Source organism: Eublepharis macularius, chromosome 1, assembly GCF_028583425.1.
Source record: "Eublepharis macularius isolate TG4126 chromosome 1, MPM_Emac_v1.0, whole genome shotgun sequence".
In the NCBI taxonomy this organism is placed as follows: domain Eukaryota; kingdom Metazoa; phylum Chordata; class Lepidosauria; order Squamata; family Eublepharidae; genus Eublepharis; species Eublepharis macularius.
In genome coordinates, this window is record NC_072790.1 from 65,586,165 (window position 1) to 65,606,805 (window position 20,641).

The 20,641-nt window shown below is 42.0% G+C and overlaps 1 protein-coding gene across 2 annotated transcripts in view; it reads right to left on the reverse strand.

Annotated features, from left to right (window-relative positions):
• The window catches only part of KHDRBS2 (KH RNA binding domain containing, signal transduction associated 2), a 551,370-nt gene that overhangs the window by 26,260 nt on the left and 504,469 nt on the right, over positions 1 to 20,641 (reverse strand). For both annotated transcript variants that reach the window (XM_055000857.1, XM_055000848.1), the window contains one exon: positions 15,738 to 15,820. In XM_055000857.1, coding sequence (XP_054856832.1) covers positions 15,738 to 15,820 — 83 coding nt within the window. The remainder of the gene's footprint in view (positions 1 to 15,737; positions 15,821 to 20,641) is intronic.

Here is a 20,641-nt window from a genome sequence, read left to right on the forward strand (position 1 = left end):
GGTAGAAAAAATAAGGTTGGAAAATGTTGTCACTTTCAATGGAAAACATCTGGCATAAAGAATGAGCAAACACTGTGAAAATAACTCATAGGTTCATTTCTCACATGGCAGAAATAAAATAGAAGTTGCAATATTCAAATAAAACCAAAGAGCTTTTGAAGTCTGGTCTTATCCTTGCTAATGAGCATTTCTTTTTCTGCATGTCTACATCACCGACATGCCAAAATAACTAGGCTGTTCCTAAGGGGCAGAGACAGGCATTTATTTGGGGTTATTTGCACTCTGTTTTTATTTTTAAACTTTTTAATGTATGAAAAAGCTGAAGTTACCAGGTAAATACCAATGTGTATATACTACTAAATATATACATGGGTTTAAAAATGCACATTAAAACCATGAGATAAATATGTGCTGAAAGGAAGGTTGGAATGGAATTCTTGAATGGGAGAATCAGTTCTAACATTCTGTTAGTAAGGCCATCAGATATAGCACTGGAAGTCTATAACAGAAAGAAGTCTTCCAAGAACCTTAGAGGGCATAAGTGATTTATAGGAAAAACTTTTATCTACTTCAGGGGTAGTGTGTTTGATACAGTTGTGCTCGTTGAATCAAATAAATGAGAGGTGGCATTTCAAAACAGTTTTGGATGATGAATGCTTTAAGTGGATCGCAGTGAAGACCCATAAAATGTCATCTTTTAGGCTTGCTGACTTGATTCATTTCAATAGTCTCAAAATAAAATATGGGGAAATCTTTATTTATGAACAGATAGATATGAGCACAAAACCCAAAATGAAATACAGCAACATATAAATACGGTGTATGCTGCTTAAAACGGGGAAAACTGTACAATAGAGAAAACTAATAGGGAGTATGGTATATTACTAAGACCATAGAGCTATTGTTTCATCTATTGCTTACATACAGATGTTGTTATCTGCCATAATAGGCTAAAAATTGACTGTCACCCTTCTGTTGCCCACAACATCCATCTCTCTAGCCTTTGTCTGAGTGGCCACAGAATGCTGGATACACATTCACGGATGATAGCTCTATCATTGGCTAAAAATGCAATCTTATGGTGCCTTCATGTTTAGCTTCTAGCTATTTTTCCACATTTGTGTATGTACTCAGCAAAACCCATATGAGTGCAGAATTCATGAAAGTGACATGAAATATGAATGGTATGTGCCATTTATATGCAACACCATTTGTATGTATTTTGTTCTTAGATACATTTAACTAAGTACTAAACAGGAACAATAGAAGTGGCCTTCAGAGACATTAAACTTTTGATTACATCCTGGGGGTGATTTCTGTGTGAGCTTTCCAGAAGCATATCTGGTTGGCCATTGTTGGATATAGAGTACTTATCCAGATGTATTTTTGTTGAGCTCCAGCAATGCAGAGCCTATTCTCTCTCGAAAATAATGCATTCTATATGTTTTGAGGCTTGCCACACTATTTTCTAAAGAAAATAAGAGCAGCAAAAAGGTCGGTAGTGTTATTGCTCCACCTCCTAGATGAAGGTCGCAGCAGCACTACTGAGACATGTTCAGAGAGTGAAGTGAGATGGTGGTGGTGGCTTACTTCATGCAGAAAAGAACATTTGAGGTGACACTGGATGTGGACACTGAGTAAAACATGGTCCAAAAGAAAAGGAAATGGGAAACATCCCGAAGGGCAAAGGGAACAAGACACTGTGTGCTATATACATGAATGGAGTGCAAAAGCATGGAAAGATAAACGCTGATGGACATGAAATGGTAGGTAAGATTAAATATTACATATTGATTTCAATCTAGCAGCCATATCATTGGTTACATTAATACTGTGAAATAGTAAGATAAATATTTGTGTCTATCTTATATGTATGCAATCAAAATATTCAGAAAAAGATAAGAAATTATCTACTTTTTTACACCTAATTCACTTAAATTGTGTTAACTTTTGCAGTTCAGTCTCTCTTAATCACACTAACGCTAAGGGGACTAAGTAGAGAGTGAGGTATAGATACATATTAGTGGGAATGTCTGACTTTGGACTTTAAATATATTCAGTAAATATTGAATCTGTAGAGTAAATTGCAGAAAAAACATTCTGAACGTATCATGGACAGGTAATGGCTAGTTACCAGGAAACTACAATATGGCATTAATAAAGTTCACTTGCAAATGTTACTCTGAATCTATTAATGACAATGTGAATCTTTGTCTTTTGGATTGCCCAAGAGATGGCATGCTAGGAAATTAAATTTCTGTTAGTTCTCTAGGCCATTTGTCTAATAAGCTTGACTTCCTGTTTAGGAATTGTTAACAATAACAACCACACATATCCTGAAAGAAAATTATATTAAAATTAAATCTGACATTTTAAAATGTTACAAAGGCTTGACTAATGTTTATCTTATTTTTGAAGTACATTCAGCTGTTTCTACTAACAATCATTGCATATTCTCATAGCGGTCTTTTTATATGTGTAAATCTCAGCCATCCAAAACACCTCAAATAATCCTAGTGAATCTGCTAATCACTATTGTTAAACAGATTTCCATGTGAGCCTTTGAGATGGAGCTACTGCAAGGTTGCATCAGCTATGTTCTCAGTGAAGGGAGCCCTTTAAAGACAAAACACTTTTGTTAACTATGGAACATCTAGACAAAATGTAAGAAGAGCTTATGTTCTTCAGATGTGGATGTGTATTGCCTTGAGCTTGTTCCTCTGAGCATCTGACTTTCTGCTAATATTTATTTATTTACTTATTAAAAACATGTCCCAACATTTATCCTGGGTATCTCAGTATCCAAGTCATGGTCTAAATCAGTATGGTTTCTAAATCAGAGGGTTTTCTCTGGAGTACTCCAGCCTACATCTGATACTTACAGAACATCAACAGGGTCCTACCTGAACCACTGTCAGCCATTTTCTATGCCTCCCCATCTCCTCAGGTGCTGTCCATCACAAAAGCAGCCTACTATAATATGATGTAAATGAGCAACAGAAAAATACAATAAATGACACTCTGGGCTTGCTGGGGAACCACTGGCTGGCTCACTCAAGGCTAAAGGCTGTGAGCCATGGCTAAGAGCCAGAGGCCGAAATCCCTTTGACTCTTGCTTTCACTATGTGCATCTGGCCATGCCCAGCCTTTTATATCTACGAACAGAAGGGGAAACAGAAGCTTGGCCATGTCTGTTGCTGCTGGCAAAGATATTTCCAAACTTTAAAATTCCCCTGCCTGATAGACATGTGTAAATGTACAAGCAAGGAAAGTAACAGTGCAGCCAAAGCAGATGAGCATTTTAAACTGCAAGTTAAATCAATATCTGCCCTGTACCATAATTCAATCTAACCTGAAAGAGTAGGTGTGGATGCGATCTGTGTTATGAAATTTACTGAAGAAATGTGTATACAAATACACCTACACATGCATACATATGAATATAGATATGTTTGTCACACTCTTGAATGATCAGTTAGTAATGAAACCTTCTATCCTCATAGTGTGTAGCTATGGAGGTAGAAATTGGCTTGATTCACACTGGTCTCCCCATTCCCCCCGCTTTAATTCCATGAGAGAAATAATAAAGGGGTTGTAATTTGCCCAACTGTTGGCAGAAGCACCATCTCCTAAGAAAAGGGCTCACCAGAGGTAGGTTTATACCACATTTCAACAATCTCAGCTAAGATAGGGAACATGGTTGAGACAGGGCCAAAACCTAATGACACTATGGCAGAAAGGAAGGTTAATATTGTATTCCTTTTTCTTTCTTTTAAAAGGTCAACTTTCTTTTATGGGAAAAAGGAAATACTGCTCACCATCTCAACTGCTAGATCTGAAGAAACAGGCTGAAATATGTACATGGAACATATGCCTTGGAAACAATCTAGTATTCCATATGGTCCAAGTTAACTTTAGACTTTGACTTTCTTCATAGCTGTAACTACTGATGAGATAACCTCCTCCCCAGGTTCAAATGGGGCTAAAAATCTGGCTCATTACAAGCCCCGGGAAGAACAAACAGGAAAACTCTTTTCCACAGGAGTACTTAAATCAGCACATCAAGATCATGCCACCAACCCCATTCCCAGTCACCTCTTTCCAACCTCTACTACACTAACTGTTCCCAGTCTGAGGATGTGGAGGTTTGAGGCCTACCACCTGCTTTCACCTTGCCCTTCTTGGCTACTTCAATCTGCCAGGGGGGCTGGCTGATTGGGTAGTTAATGCCTAGAGTGAGGGTGTGGTCACCCCAACCTCAAAACAATCTGTGGTGTGCCTACTTCTAAAGAAGCCGACGTGGATCCAGGAGATCTCAATAACTATTGACCAGTCTCAAATATTCCATTCTTGAGCAAGGTGGTTGGATAACTTCAAGACTTCCTGCATAAGGCAATTTGTTTGGATCCTTCCTAGCCTGTTTTCAGGCCTGGTTATAATACTGAAAAAGCATTGGTAGCTTTGATCAATGACCTGCTTCAAGAGATGGACAGAGGGAGTGTGACTGTGGTGATTCTCCTGGACCTTTCAGTGGCTTTTGATACCATCGATCATGGTATTTTTCTGGATCACCTTTCCAGGCTGGGATTTGGAGGCACCATTTTGTCATGGATCCAGCCCTACCTAGAAGGTGTTTCAGAAGGTGGTGCTGGTGGGTCTGCTGCTCAGGCCCTTGCCCTATGGCTTTTGAGGTCCCACAAAGTTTCAGTTTGCCCCCCATCCCTTTAACATCTATGAAATCACTGGATAAGGTCAGGTGGAGATTTCAACTGAGTAGTCACTGATAGTGGATGACACTCAGCTCTGCCTTGCACTTCTGGCCAATTCCAGGGAGGTCCTCCTGAACTAATGCCTGGAGGACATTTGGGAGTAGATGTGAGCTAATAAACTGAAGCTTAATCACAAGATAGAAGTGCTACTGGTGAACAGAAGGTTTTAATAACAACATACTTTGTAAACCGCTCTGAGTGGGTGTTAAGTTGTCCTGAAGGGTGGTATATACATTTAATGTTGTTGTTGTTGTTTTACCCAGGATTTAAGGTGTCATCCATTCCAGATGGGATTGCACTCCCCTTGAAGGAACAGGTCCATAATCTGGGGATGCTCTTGGGCACAGGCCAAAGCTGGATAAGCAGGTAGCAACATGGCCAGGAGTGCCCTTTACAAGCTTTAACTAGTTAGCAAGCTGTGGCCTTTTCTGGGCAGAAAAGATCTGGCCACTGTGGTGCATGTCCTGATTAGACATGGGCATGAACGGAGAAAAAAACCCGAATAAGCTGTTCATTGTTCATTGCCATCCACGAACAACGAACAATGAACAGTAATGAACATGACCCTGTTTACAAACATGTTCGTTGTTCGTGGCCCTTTAAAGATCCCTTTAAACTATCAGCTTGCAGGTGGCAGGGGGAATTCCCCCTGCCACCTGCCAGCTGATAGTTTAAAGGGCCCTTTCCTGCCTCGTGCAAGGGGCAAGGCCCTTTAAACACCCCACAAACTGACCTTCCCAATGTTCAATGCCCACCAAATTTGCAGGGGATATAGTCCTCACTGTCCTCCGAAAAAACCCCAAGTTTCAGAGAGATTGCACCCCGGGAAAGGCATGATGCATGGGTTGTCATTTTCTCTTCACAGTGGCAAAAACAGGACTCTCTGCTGGAAGTACTTTGAAGGGTTAAAGCCAGAAGGAAAGCCAGAAGGAGTTCGGAGAGAGTTCAGTCCCTGCGGTTGCCAGGGGAGTTGATTGAAAGGCCCCAGACTGTCTGGCTTGACAAACAGCTGACGAAGGCAATGCACGAGGCTTGCAACAACCACTTGTTCGAACGGGCTGTTTGTGGTTTTTTTTCCATTCGTAATTCTGTTCGTGCCCATGTCTAGTCCTGATTATGTCTAGATTAGACTGCTGCAATGTGTTCTACATGGGGCAACCCCTGAAAAGTGTTTGGAAATTTCAATTGGTGCAAAATGCTGCAGTCAGAACTGTAACAATCTAGTCTTGATCTGTCTACATCTGCTCCCAAGCTGTTTTCAGAAACACTATTCAAGGTACAACTGGTGTTGACATTTACAGTCCTATATAGTTTTGAACCAATATTCTTGAAGGATTGCCTACTACCTTATGAACCTACCTAGCCATTATGATCATTTTTGGAGGCCCTGCTTCTGTTGACCCACTTGAGATTGGTTATGGCAACAAAACTGGAACTCTCTCTTCAGGGAGACTTGTCTGTTCCCTTCTGTTGCCATCTGCGACTAGAGAATTTTTATTGTTTCCTTGGCATTCCCTCAGTGACCCCTCCTCCATGCCCAATGTTTTAATTGTTGTTTTGATGTTTTTGTGTATATTTTACCTATGGGTTTAATTGTTTTAATAATGTGCTTTCTGTTGGTTTTGATCATTTTAAAAGTATGATTTATTATATACATTTTAATTTGTTAGCTAATTAAGAACTTAATAAATAAACCTCACTCACTTTTCTGTGGCTGCTGTAGGTCTTCTATTGCGGCAAGCAGGCTGGCAAGATGACAAGCAGGCAAAGAAGCCACTTGGCTCCCTATCTCTACCTCTGCCAGCCATCTCTTTCTTTTCCTTCCCTTTCCCAACACCTTGAATGCTATTTAGGTGGGGTCTGAGGTGCTGAGATACACCTGAAGAAATATCCTAAGACTGCCTGACAGGTGGATACAGAGGTAGGGAGAAGCAACTAATGGGCTGTCTGAACAACTGTCAACTGGCCTGCCAATCAGGGCAAGAGCAGTAACAACAGCAAGGTATCTGGGATTGGAGGAAGACATCTTTTCTAGCTTGGATTGTATATCTGAATCGGAGAAGACCTCAGGGCTTATCTTCATCGTGGAAGTGACCATTATGACTGCTGAAGTTCTGAGCCCAGAGAATAGTTTTCAGCAGAATTGGAGAAGTTTTACTACCTCCCTTCATAAAATCAAGGCTGGAATATTAATTCCCCACTATCCCTAGCTATAATAATTGTTCACAATAAGTAGTTCAAATTCTGATAACAATCTATTCCCCCTTTTTACAAAAAAACCCAGAAAAGCAGAAGATACCTTTCAAACGTGCAGTGAGCTCAGTACTTATTAATGATTAATTTAAAAAAACCCTACAAAAATATAAGTAACATAAATATTTGACTTGGGGCCGGCTTGTAGTAGATCTAGAAGCTGCTCTGGATTTATGGCACCAGAGTATAGAATTGCAACTTGCAGATTTTTCTTAAAGATGGCACATAAAAGCAGAAAAATAAACATTAGTAGCGAGTACTATATTGTCAGAAAAGCGCTTTCACTGGGAAATCTGGATTAAGAAATACGATCAACTAGGAACAGTGGGGAATTAAAAATCTCCCCCGCCCCCCGCTGAGAAATATAGCTCACCACTCATGTATGGCTACCCACCAAGGGCTTAACGTATCTGCTGTTTATGCTGCCTGTCTGGAATTGAAAAAAACCAGGCAGTTGTAAAGGTCACACCCACAACTTAAATCAACACAATTCTGTTTTGCAGAGAATATTACTACATACATTCCACTTCACTGCTTGTAAAGATTGGTTTGATCTAACATTTGACAATAGGAACAGCTCAGAGAAAAGGGAGGAAGGTAGGAGAAGCAAGGATGAAAGAAACAAAGGTAACAAGGGATGAGTGTGAGCAAATGTAGTCAGTCAGTGACATGAAGTGAGATTTCTCTTCAGGATTCAGAGGCCAGGTCTTCTACTTTGATAGGATACCTCCCACCTCCTGCGTCCTTTGCCCTCTCCTACCCAGCTGGTTCACAAGGGAAAATTCTTGAGGAAATAGGGGGTCAATTGGAAGACTTACTGCATGGGGGGACCTTCAGTGGTGATATTGTGACATTACTTCCAACATGACCTGGAACTGGAAGTGACATTATCATGTGCAGCATCCTGAGGCACCCCTACTTCAGGACAGGATGAGGCTTAGAGGCTTATTTATTTATTTATTTATTTATTTAATTACATTTTTAGACCGCCCTCCCCGTCAGACGGGCTCAGGGCGGTTTGACAACAAATTAAAAACAGTAAAAACATTATAAAAACATTAAAACATCGTATAAAAAACCATTAAAATTGGCGGGTGTAGAATATTAAATATTAAAATGCAGCATTGTCCTGCATGGGTGGTGGAAGGTCTTCAGTGGTATGGCCAGCGAGAGGACAGCCTAGCCCCCACCAAATGCCCGGTGGAACATCTCCGTCTTGCAGGCCCAGCAGAAAGATAACAAATCCTGCCGGGCCTTAGTTTCCTCAGACAGAGAGTTCCACCAGGTCGGAGCCAGAACTGAGAAGGCCCTGGCTCTGGTAGAGGCCAGGCGGACCTCCCTGGGGCCAGGGACCATCAGCAAGTTCTTAGTGGCTGATCGAAGCGACCTCCGGGAAACATATGGGGAGAGGCGGTCCCGAAGGTATGCTGGGCCCAGTTCGCATAGGGCTTTATAGGTCAACACCAAAACCTTGAACCGGACCCGGTACTCAACCGGTAACCAGTGCAGCAGGTGTTACATGAGCCATAACTGGTGCTCCGGCAACCACCCGTGCAGCTGCATTCTGAACCAGCTGCAGTTTCCGGATCAAGCCCAAGGGAAGCCCTGCGTAGAGTGAGTTGCAGTAGTCTAATCTGGAGGTGACCGTTGCCTGGATCACTGTTGTGAGGTCATGGGTCGATAGGTAGGGGACAAGTTGTCGAGCCTGTCTTACATAGAAGAAAGAGGATCTAACAACCGCTGCAACCTGTGCCTCCATAGACAAGGAAGCATCCAGGACCACCCCCAGGCTCCTCACTCTCGACACCGGCGTAAGTAGCGCTCCGTTGAGAGCAGGGAGCCGGAGTCCCACACCCATGGACCCTAGACCCACATGCAGGACCTCTGTCTTCAAGGGATTCAATCTCAGCTGACTCTGCTTCAACCATCCAGTCACAGCTCCGAAGGCACATTCCAGGACATCTGGAGCAGAGCCAGGCCGTCCGTCCATCATCAGATACAATTGGGTGTCATCTGCGTATTGATGGCACCCAAGTCCGAAACTCCATACCAGCTGGGCGAGGGGGCGCATATATACATTAAATAGCAGAGGGGAAAGTATTGCCCCTTGAGGGACACCGCACACCAATGGGTAGCGGGATGACAACTTCTCCCCTAGTGCCACCCTCTGTCCCCGACCGTGGAGAAAAGAGACAAACCACTGCAGAGCTGTCCCTCGAATCCCCACATCGGCAAGGCGGTGGACCAACAGGTCATGATCGACCGTGTTGAATGCTGCTGATAGATCTAATAATATCAGCCGTGCCGACCCACCTTGGTCCAGCTGTCTACGGAGATCATCCATCAAGGCGACCAGCAATGTCTCCGTCCCATGTCCCAGACGGAAGCCCGACTAGAAAGGATCTAGGGATGAGGAATCATTCAGGAAGACCTGCAGCTGCTCTACCACCGCCCGCTCAATCACCTTACCCAGGAACGGGAGGTTCGAAACTGGGCGGTAACTGACCGGGTCGGTAGGATCCAAAAATGGTTTTTTCAGGAGAGGCCTAACCACAGCTTCCTTCAACGCTTCCGGGAAGATCCCAGAGCTCAGAGACATGTTGACAATGGCCTCCAGGGTATCCCGTAGCCCATCTACGCTGGCCTTCACCAGCCACGAAGCATGTGGTAGGCCTAACTGCTCACAGGATCCTGTCAATCTCATCCCCAGAGAGTGGACTGAAATGGTCTAATATCATCCCAGAAGGTGGCCAAGGGGCCTCCAGTTCGCACACTGTATCAACTGTGGCTGGGAGATCATGGCGGAGAGACAAGATTTTATCAGCAAAAAAGCTCCCAAAAGCCTCACAGCTAATATCCGAATTTAAATTTTGACGGTCCCCTCCCGATAAGGAGACCAGAGACCGAACCACATTAAACAGTTTTGCTGGGCGTGAGCTAGCTGATGCAATGGAGGCTGCATAGAACTCTTTCTTTGTAGCCTTCACTGCCATCTCATAGGCCTTCATAAACGTCCTATAAGATGCTCTTGCCTCTTCGTCACGAGTCCGCCGCCACACTCGCTCTAGCCGTCTCAGCTCCCGCTTCTTCCGACGTAGCTCCTCTGTATACCAGGGAGCTAGTTTGGTACGGGGGCGGAGAGGGCGACGGGGGGCGATTTCATCGATGGCTTCGGAAAGACGGACTTGCCAGTCTTCCACCAGCTCATCCAATGAGCCGCCAGGGAGCATCGGATTCCGCAGAGCATTCTGGAAACCAATTGGATCCATAAGTCTCCGCGGGCGAGCATAAATAAGCTCACCGCCCTTGCAGGGGGGAGGTGGGATATCCAGCCGAGCCTTCAGGACCACGTGGTCTGACCATGGCACCAACTCAGTTGTTTCTAGCACCACATCCATCCCCATCCCAAAGATCAAATCCAGCGTAGGGATGTGTAGGGGCCGAAACAATCTGGGAAAGTCCAAGTGCAGCCATGGAGGACACCAGGTCCACAGCCCGACTAGAGGTGTCATCGTCAGCATGGACGTTGAAGTCACCCAATACCAATAGTTTTGAGTGTTCCAAGGCCCATCCAGCCGCCACCTCTAGCAGATGTGGCAGGGCATCTGCTGGTGCGCTGGGCGGCCGGTATACCACACAGATGGCCAAACTTTCCTCAGCACCCCACACTAGACCTACACTGTCAATGCCGGAGATCTCTGGGATGGGGAGCGGCCTGAAGGAGAAAGACTCTCGGACAAGAATCGCCACCCCTCCCCCACGGCCTCCCGTTCGGGACTGATGAAGGACTGAGAACCCAGGTGGGACTAGTTCATTCAGGGCAACTGTCTCACCCTCCCTCACCCAGGTCTCAGTCACGCATACCAGGTCAACATCATTTGCCACAAAATAATCGTGCAATGTTCTGGTCTTGTTATTTATGGACCTGGCATTACACAACATCAGTGTTGAAGGGGGGCTATATTTCCTAGCTCCACACTCAACATGCCTCGGGATGGGACACAGGTTAGAAGGACATCGAGCCTCACCATATCTCCGTGTCCTTCTCATCCTTCCCTGGGTCCCACCGCCATACCTCCCTCGTCCCCAGAGGACCGGGATCTCTGGTACAAACATAATGGGAAAGTTGGAGGGATTTGAAGGAAGACAAAGGGTACTACACAGGTATTTTTGAGGGGAGTTCCAGAATTGAGCCAAATTATATATTACACAGAAACACAAGGTCTACTGTTTTTCACCAACTTGGCAAGTACAAACACTTAGAGTGAACAAAACCAACTGTTCTCAAAAGGCACACTGCTGTATTGTGATCAATATTATGTCTCTATTTGTAAAGAGATAACACTTCTATGCCTCTTCACTGGCTTACCTGGCTGTTGGAATGTTTACTGTTGTAAAATTTATTGAGCTGTATGACTGAGAGTCTTCCTTAACCATGGAGCTTAATGGGTGACTTTGGACTAGTCAGTTTTTCTAATCTACTTCACAGGGTTGTTGTGAGGCAAAGTAGGTGAGTAAAGAGACTTGTAAACTTCCTTTGGCTTTTTGGAGGAAGGATGGCACAAAAATAGATGGAAAGGTATCATGTCCTTTGAACACTTAAAATGTAGTATATCACTTTTGGTATTATCAGGGCTGCTAAGAACCATTATGGCCCCCTGGAAAAAAATTCCTTTTGCTACCCTCCCCCACAACCCTGATTCAAATAAATATGATTCATAACAAAGCAAGGCTTCTTGATACCATGAATAGAATAATAATTGCTCATTAGGTAAGCAAAAGGAAACTAAAAGGGACAGAATTATTAAATAATAGATTTTACTTATTTACACTGTGCAGATTGCAATAGTTTATAACGCAAGTAGAATCCAAAGGGACCTAGCCAAGGAACCTAGTCAGAAAACTAAAGTGTATTATAAATTAATACAGATGAGACACAAATTACTTGGGAATAAGCCACACTGAATTAGTACTTTCAAAAAATACTCAACTGAAAAAGATACTTTAAAATATTCCTACTCACTCAAAACAAAAAAGCAAGCTCACAACAATGTAAAGATGTTTAATAGGAAAGTAGGGGAAATGTGGAAAGTTGATTGTATCCTCCATGGAGAGGAGGCATATTAGCAGAGTTTCCCAGGTTTTCCTTGAAATTGTCCCTGCAGCTGCCATTTCCTCTCACCACAACAGGACACATCACATTTTTTATACTGTCACTAGACTGTCATTATATCCATGGTCATAAAGAGGATGACGAGGCGTGCTAATGTAAGCATGGTTCATCCACACACTAATTGCTCTACTCTGGGTTATTAGCCATTGGATTGTAAGATGGTTTTATTCAGAGATCTTTCAAATGATCACTTATGTTTTTTAATTTCTTCTATGAAAATATGTGGCAATTTCCTGATTTTATCTTGAAAGAATTATGATGTTGTTGCTGTGTCTTATTTGCTGATGCAGTAAAGACAGATTGATGATCATGAATATCAATATAATGTTATAACAAAGGTGCATACCAGGTTTTTGGAATCCCTGCTTTCATTTTTAAAAAGTAACTTCCAAGCCCCTTCTGTTCTAGAGATCTAAGGAAAAGGCATATGCCCTCAGTGGAAAGGGCTAGAGACTTTTTTTAAAAAAATGAAAGCTGGGAATTCAGAGATCCTCATACACACGGGCCTCTGGAATTTTGTCTGCCCTGTATCCCTTTTTCGGTGGCCATGGGTAGAATTACATGTTCTTGTTGCTTTGTTGAGCTGAAGAAAGAATTTTACCAGGCGCAGCTTGATGTTTATTGACCTCTATACGAATTACGTCTTGTCCTTGTGTTGCTATGTACACAAAGTTGCACCTGCTGAATGACTTCCTTCTATGCAGCTACAGGATTTCTTGTTGCATACAAAATCTAGCAATTGTGGTTAATTCCAAAAGGAGCTATTGCTGAATTAAATAAACATTATTTTGGATTCTAGATGAACAAAACTGTGAATGAAAGATTCCGATTGTCTCAATAAAAGCTTTAAACCTCTTAAGAAATGAAGACACACAAGTGTAACAATCTAGCAGGCGGCAGGAACATAATAATAGGATGGTGGTAGAATAACTAGGGAGAAAATCCCTCAAACTCAATAACTGATTGTAAATTCAGTCTCTATGGTTGGCTGCTGTCTTGAGTCTTCCAATAAAACTGAATTATTAAATCAACGCAATTCAGTTTTGTAGAGAGTATTACTGCATGTATTATGTGGCAAGCTCTTACATAGTTATTAATGTGTGATTTCAAGAACTGCTGAAAAGACAGCATTCAACATGAGCTGAGAGTTAATGGAACAAATGTGTAGTAATATGCCATTGACATTGGGGGACAAGCCATACATTTCTTCAAGAAAACAAATCAAATCTTAGCAAAGTCAGAGCATGAAGTCTTTGGTCTTTTTTCAATGCAATCTCTGCCTTCCTTTGGACATCTGTGTCTCCAATGCAATCACTTCAAAACAGAAATGAATGGCCTTGCTCTTCCATCCATCCAACATCTATCGTCTGCACAATTTTTATAGTGTCATGAACATCAATAATTTTAACAGGTTGTGTACGCTGATGAGATATGCAGGATTTGGGTCCTGAAGGTGGTTTGCTAAGTCTTTCTTCACACATTTGACCTTGTCTTGCAAGAGAATGGGGCCTGGGACTGCAGTGTTGTTTAGGACCTTTTGGTTGGCTAGCCAACTGGCTGCTACTTTTTAAAACCACACTGGTTGGGTAGAATAATGGACATTTATGATGTCGTTAGGTTGCTGCTGTTTCAGGTTTGCTTCACTTTGCTTTGACTTGGGAATGAACTATGGTTTGGATTGCACCATATTTTCTTGCAACACAAAAGGAAGATGGGTACCATTCTGACAACTTCAAAAACTATGACAGAGATCATAGGTCACATGTGGACCAAAAGTCACCTTGGACAGGGCTGCGGCAAGGAGATGAACTAGGGAAGATTGCTTCTCCTTCCTCTTGTATCAATGGAAAAGCTAATAGGATCTAACCCTATATCCTGTTTTCTTTATCATTTCTTAGTCCCAGGGCTGATTCATACTTTTGGGAAGAATTTTCCAGCCATAGGGCTGACACATTACATATGAAGAACCAAAACAAAGAGAGGCATAGCTCACAAAAGGAGTCAGATTTATGACATGTAACTCTCAAACTGGGATTGTTAGTTTCACATTTGCATAGGGTCAGAGGGAAGTGATTTTTTTTCCTTTCAGGATCTTTGCTACATGGGCTGATCAGAGATCCAGACTTCTTGAGTTATGAACTGATGGGTTTTACTGAATGACAATGAGGCTTGTGGAAATCTAATTTAACTAACAGCTGCATAATAAATGATGGCAAATTCAGAAACCTTTTGAGTCTGACTCTTACCTGCCTGTCTGACTTAAAGTTCCTGGAGGTAAGAGGAACAGGAAAAGTAAGGAGGGAGATTTTCCAACTAGCCTAATTACTCAGATCTTGATAGGTCCAATAGATCCATTGTCCAAATTGTTTCCACCAATCATATTGTTGCCTTCATAGACTGGAAGAGTATATATAACAATAGTTCATGTTTGTTTGGAGATTTTTATTCTCTGATGGTGCAACTGATAGCATAGGGAAAATGTTTTGCTTATATATTCTGGCATACAGGCAGTGCTACAGCCTGGGATGGATACAGACGAGTGTTATACTTTACTCTAGGAAACTGTCAGCTGTAAAGTTGCCTGGAAGAAAAGAGTTAAAAAGTCCCCCTTTCTCCTCTACTAAAGTTTTACTCCTGAAATTGCAGTCTCAGTGACTTTATGCAATAAAACAAACAAAACATTGGTTAAAAGGATAATAGAAATACATAGAATGTGTAGTTCCAACTTTAGGAAATGGAAGGAAAAACATATCCATGTCATAGAGTATATACAAATGCTAGGGAGGGGGTCTGCAAGCAGTACATTCACCTGATCCCTCCACACTCTGCACAGAAATGGTACGAGTTTCCTGTTAAACATCGTAACCAACTACACTTTTTTCTTATCAGTAAACTTTTTGCGGATCCTTCTGCTTTCTTGGGTTGCCAAAAATAAGAATGTTAATTGCATATAAAATGGGGAAACTTTGTCCTATCTATTTGCAATTTGAAAGGTAGGCTCTCTGGGGTGAGGGGTACGTAACACTTGAGCATTCCATCCAAACTGAGTGACAAAAATACAACAGCTAGAAATAAACTTCTATAAGCCAAATCCTTATTTCACGAACTGACTATAGTTAAAAGAAAACTGTTTTGTGTTACGTCTGAACCAGGTTAATGTCTTTTGTATTATTTATTTCACTCTATTAGGACAAGTTACTCTTGCATTTTCCTGGGGCAGATTCTGTTGTCATTCGGTTCCTTAAATGAATAAATCTATTAGACAGGGTGAAATTGTGAGTCAGGGGTAGAGATGCTATGGGAGCACTTTTCTCCAGCCTGGCTTTGCAGGGGGTCCGGCTTTTCCATCTTCACTTTCCTTATATCATCCATGATGAGTTAAGCCTAGCAAAATTAATACCGCTTTGTAATATTTTTAGAAGAATGGAGATATATTGAGAAATTGCTTCAGAACTGGAAACAGATTGCAATTGATATTGAAGGATATTCAGCAGACCAAATATTTACCATAGACATTTATCTATAAATCAATGAGCGCTTACCTCTGTGTTTGTGTAGCATAACTGTTATCATAAGCCTCATAACTTGGTTCATCGTATTCACCCCCATAACCATCATCATATCCCTAGAGTAAAAAACAGAAACCTAATTGAGAAGGCTGATATATTGCAAAAGGTATTAGGCTGGAAGAGAAATTATATAATGATATATAGATGCCATATTTGCATAGGACAGCACAACTTACAAATTAGCAAAGAGCGTGAATGGGCTGAGTAAAAAAAAAACCAATGATTAATTTGAGATCTCTTTTTATTCACTGCTATAATGAAGTTTGCACTGTAGAAAGAAGAATATCTCAGGCAGATGCTAATGAAACTCGTTGTTTTCTCTGGAATTCAATATACAAATGCTTTTCTAAATATCCACGGGTGAATAATAGCCACAGAAATGAACAAATGATTGCAAGAGTATATTGATCTCATTACACCCTTAAGAAGGTCATTACTGAGCATAAAACACACCATTCATGTCTTTCATTTAAAAAATGTGGTATGACTTTGAAGAAAAAGCCACAGATAATAGTTATAAATAACCTTTGTAATGAACGTTTTTAACTTCATGGAGTATTCATTCATTCCTGTTTCGATCTCTCTCCCACCGCAGCTGACAGCATGCACTGAAAGACAGCGGAACTAGCATACACAATGGCCATCGTGTCCACTCCTTCAAAGCAGCTATTGGCCAGCTGCATGAGAGGGCACAGCGGAGCTGACTGAGCAACACATTATTGAGCAACAGGGAAATGAGTGTTGAGATGCAGAACAGAAATCTGATGGAAATGCCAGCCTAAGTGGCTGAGCTGAAAAGTTTATTTATTTGCTTAGTTCATTTACACTCTGCCTTTCTCCTCAATGGGGATCCAAAGTGGCTTTCATCATTCTCCTCTCCTCCCTTTTATCTTAACATCAACCCTTTGAGGAAGGCAGAGAGTGTGTGACTCGCCCAAGATCACCCAGCAGGCTTCTACAGAAGGCTGGATCTTCTGGGACCTCTCAGATCCTAGCACAACACTCTAACCACTTTGTCAAACTCACCTCACCCCAGGTGAGATCTTCCAAAATATATACTGGATATCTAAAAATGGGAATTGGTTGAAAACCAGGATGCAGATGGAATAAATTAACTGTCTTCACAACACAGGAAAGCAAGCAGTGGGATACTAACAAAGCGTATTGATAGGCAAACTCCCCTCCATTCAGTTTGCACTTGGGCCACTAAAGCTCCTCCTTGAATTATTCTTTTTAAACCATTTTTTCCAGAGAGTCATAAATTGAGGCATGCACATTTTCAATCTGCCTATTCGAAATTGTAGGGTGGTGCATGTAAGGAAGCAGAACATTGCCTAAGGAACTATGTAACATTTCTATAACTATGATCAGGATGATGAAATCTCTACTGCCATTTATATATTCCCAATTCAGTTTCGGCTAGGAAAGAAGGACGAGGCAGCTTTTATAAAGACCAGGAAAGGTTCTGAGAATGCAGGAATGCTGGCTACCAACCTTGGCTGCCTGGCCTCCAACTGAGAAGGCACAAAGGCAAGACATCAGCTCAAAATATGTCTAGATATGGATTATGAATGGAGCAAGTGCATGTGCATATGCTGCTATATGTTGCCCTCTCAGTCATTCTTCCACCTTCTGCCATAGTAGGCGAGATGCTGAGGTGTGGCAGCAGAAACTGGCAGCTTTGTTTGTCTCCTGGATTGTATAGAAACCAGACAACGCTGATGATGGATACCTGCAATTCTAAGAAGAGTTACTCTAGTCTAGGCCCATTGATTTCAATGGGCTTAGACTGGAGTAACTCTTTTTAGGATTGCACTGCTCAAACAGAGAGAGGACCAAATGTCAGACCCCTCTGCCCATATAGGATTCGATTCATTCTATGAGGCATGTCTTGCAGTATTATTTCCATTAATTTAGCTCATGCCCTCCTTCCAAACTGACAATGTTTCTTAAAAATATTTGTGACACCTTTCTTCTTGGACTCAAGGCAATTTTCAAAAGACCATGTCAAATCAAACATATAGGAAACATAAGACAATAAATTTCACAGAACCATTTTGCATTAGTCAGAGGACTCAAAAGAGACCTAATAATAAATACAGTGCAGTACAATAAAAATACAGTATGTTATGCTCCAAACCTTTCGCCTTATTAATCCTGTTTTAATATTAGAAAATGCAGCTAGTTCAACATAATGCAGCTAGTTCAACATAATTTCAGCCAATGGGTTCAAAATTTTCTTGCTCTAATAATTTCAATATTGAATAAATTCATTAACATAAAGGAGCCAATTAATTTTTAAAATGAGCCTTAAGCTTCAGTATGCCCTGAATGCCTGAAGTAAACAATTTTTCTCTTTCTTTCTTTCTTTCTTTCTTTCTTTCTTTCTTTCTTTCTTTCTTTCTTTCTTTCTTTCTTTCTTTCTTTCTTTCTTTCTTTCTTTCTTTCTTTCTTTCTTTCTTTCTTTCTTTCTGCATAGCAAGATGGTGCAAGGAAGACAGTATCTGTAGGGAAAAACCATCTGAAATTCTGCAAGCCATTGCCAATGAAGGGAGTCAAAAGTATAAATAGAAAAGGTATTTTAAAAAGAATTATATGTCTCTCTTTAATTCTGATTTTGTGCACACAAAACCCCTAGAGTAGAGGACACCAAAAACCACTCCCAGGACTGGTAGCCCTTGTTGGTATGTTCACAGGGGCATCTGAATGAGCACCGGGTGGAATAGAGGCCCTCAGGACTGCCAACAAACACGCATGAATCTGCAGTGGCTTTGCTTCCTAGGCAGGGCATTTATGCAGATCAGCTTCATATCCATTTATTTAGTTAGTTTCAGGGGAGTAGCCATGCTGGTCTGCAGCAGAACAGCAAAATTCGCATTCAGAAGCACCTTCAAGACCAACAAGATTTTCAGGTATAAGCTTTCAAGGGTCAAAGCTGATGAAGGGAACTTTGACTCTTGAGAGCTTATACCCTGAAAATTTTGTTGATCTTTAAGGTACTACTGGACTCAAATCTTGCCATTTATTTATTTATTTACTTAATTTATATTCTACTTTTTCCCCATGGGGGCCCAAAGTGGCTTACAATGTTCTTCTCTCCTCCATTTCATCCTTGTAACATATCTGTGAGCTAGGTTAGGCTGAGAGCATGTGACTGATCCAAGATTGCCCAGCAAGTGGAGGTTCAAACCTGGGACTCCCAGGTCCTAGTCTGACACTTTAACCACTACACCATGTTGGCCCTCTGACAAGCCTTCAGAGCCAAGAAGGAATGCCTATATTTTTACATAGTACCTCTTTAAAACTTCCTGTACTACAAGCAAACTACATTTAACCCAGGGCTCATTTCGAGGGGTAACACGCAGGAATGCAGTTCCAGCAGTTCCCCAAAGAGGTCACATGTCAGGTGGCCCTGCCCACCTGACTCTCGGCCATTTTGGGCCCATTTCAGCCTGGATTGGGGCTGAAACAGCCCAGATCGGGCCTCTGACGGGTGGTAGATCACTCTCCTACTCAGCAGCGGCCTGATCCTGACCATTTTGGGCCCCTTTGGGGCCATTTTCAGACCTTTTTTGCCATTTTGGGCCCAATTTCGGCCCTGAATGGCCAGGATTGGGTCCAAAACAGCCAGGATAGTTGACATCAGGGGGTGTGGCATATGCAAATCAGTTATGCTAATTACACTTCTGGTGATGTCAAGGGGTGTGGCACATGCTAATGAGTTATGCTAATGAGTTCCTCCCGCTCTTTTTCTACAAAATGACCCCTGATTTAACCAGTTGCATTTCTGATACTTTTCAAGTTTACTAATGTCATAGAATGTTGCCAAGATGTCTAGATTCAAAACAGTCAATGATCCAACCTTGATTTTTCCAAAGCAATTAGTGCTTTACCTCTTCAGAATGTGATCACTAGCAGGTTTCCTTTTAGCAAAAATTATTCTCATGGGCATTATCAAAAATTTTGCCTTCACCGCTCTAGATGATTTTCTCTTTTATTTCTTTTGCTGCTATTCAGCATTTTGAAATAGCCACACATATTTTGTGTGTTTGATTCCCCCACCCCACCCCCCAGCCAACAGCTAGCCACAGCCTACTGATTGCTGTGATTTGAAACAGTGGTGTGCCACCATTCTAAGCTGATGTTTTAGATACCTATCCAAATACTGTCTGGTCCAGTCATTTGTGCATTCTATGCTCGGCCCTCATCCCTCATCCCCCTTCAAAGCTGGGCCCACAAACCCTTGCTATTTTTTTAATATAACAACAACAACAACATTCAATTTATATACTACCCTTCACAACAACTTAATGCCCACTCAGAGCGGTTTATAAAAAGTGTTGTTATTATCTCCACAACAATCACCCTGTGAGGTGGGTGGGGCTGAGAGAACTCCAAAAAGCTGTGACTGATCCACAGTCACCCAGTTGGATTCAAGTGGAGGAGAGGGGAATCAAAAATGGTTCTCCAGATTAGAGTTCTGCCACTTTTAACCATTACACCAAACTGGCTCCCATCTCATCATATCCACTTGATCTGTTAGTGATTGGCTTTAAAAATATATATACTATCCAAACTCCAGGGCACTACCAGTGACTAGAGATGGGCACAAACAGAAAAAAAATGAACATGATGTTCGTTGTTCGTTGCCATCCATGAACAGGGTCTCATGAACAACCACAAACATGGCCCAGTTCACAAACATATTCGTGGTTGGCTGTCCGTGGAGGCCAGCAGGCTCTCTTCCAGCCATCATCCGAGTTTGGTCAAGATCCCTACTGCACCACTCCCAGAAACCTGACCTGAGCAGGCACCATGAAAGGTACCAATAATAAATAATAGCTTGGTCCCAGAGCCTGGCAGCAGCCCTGGAACTT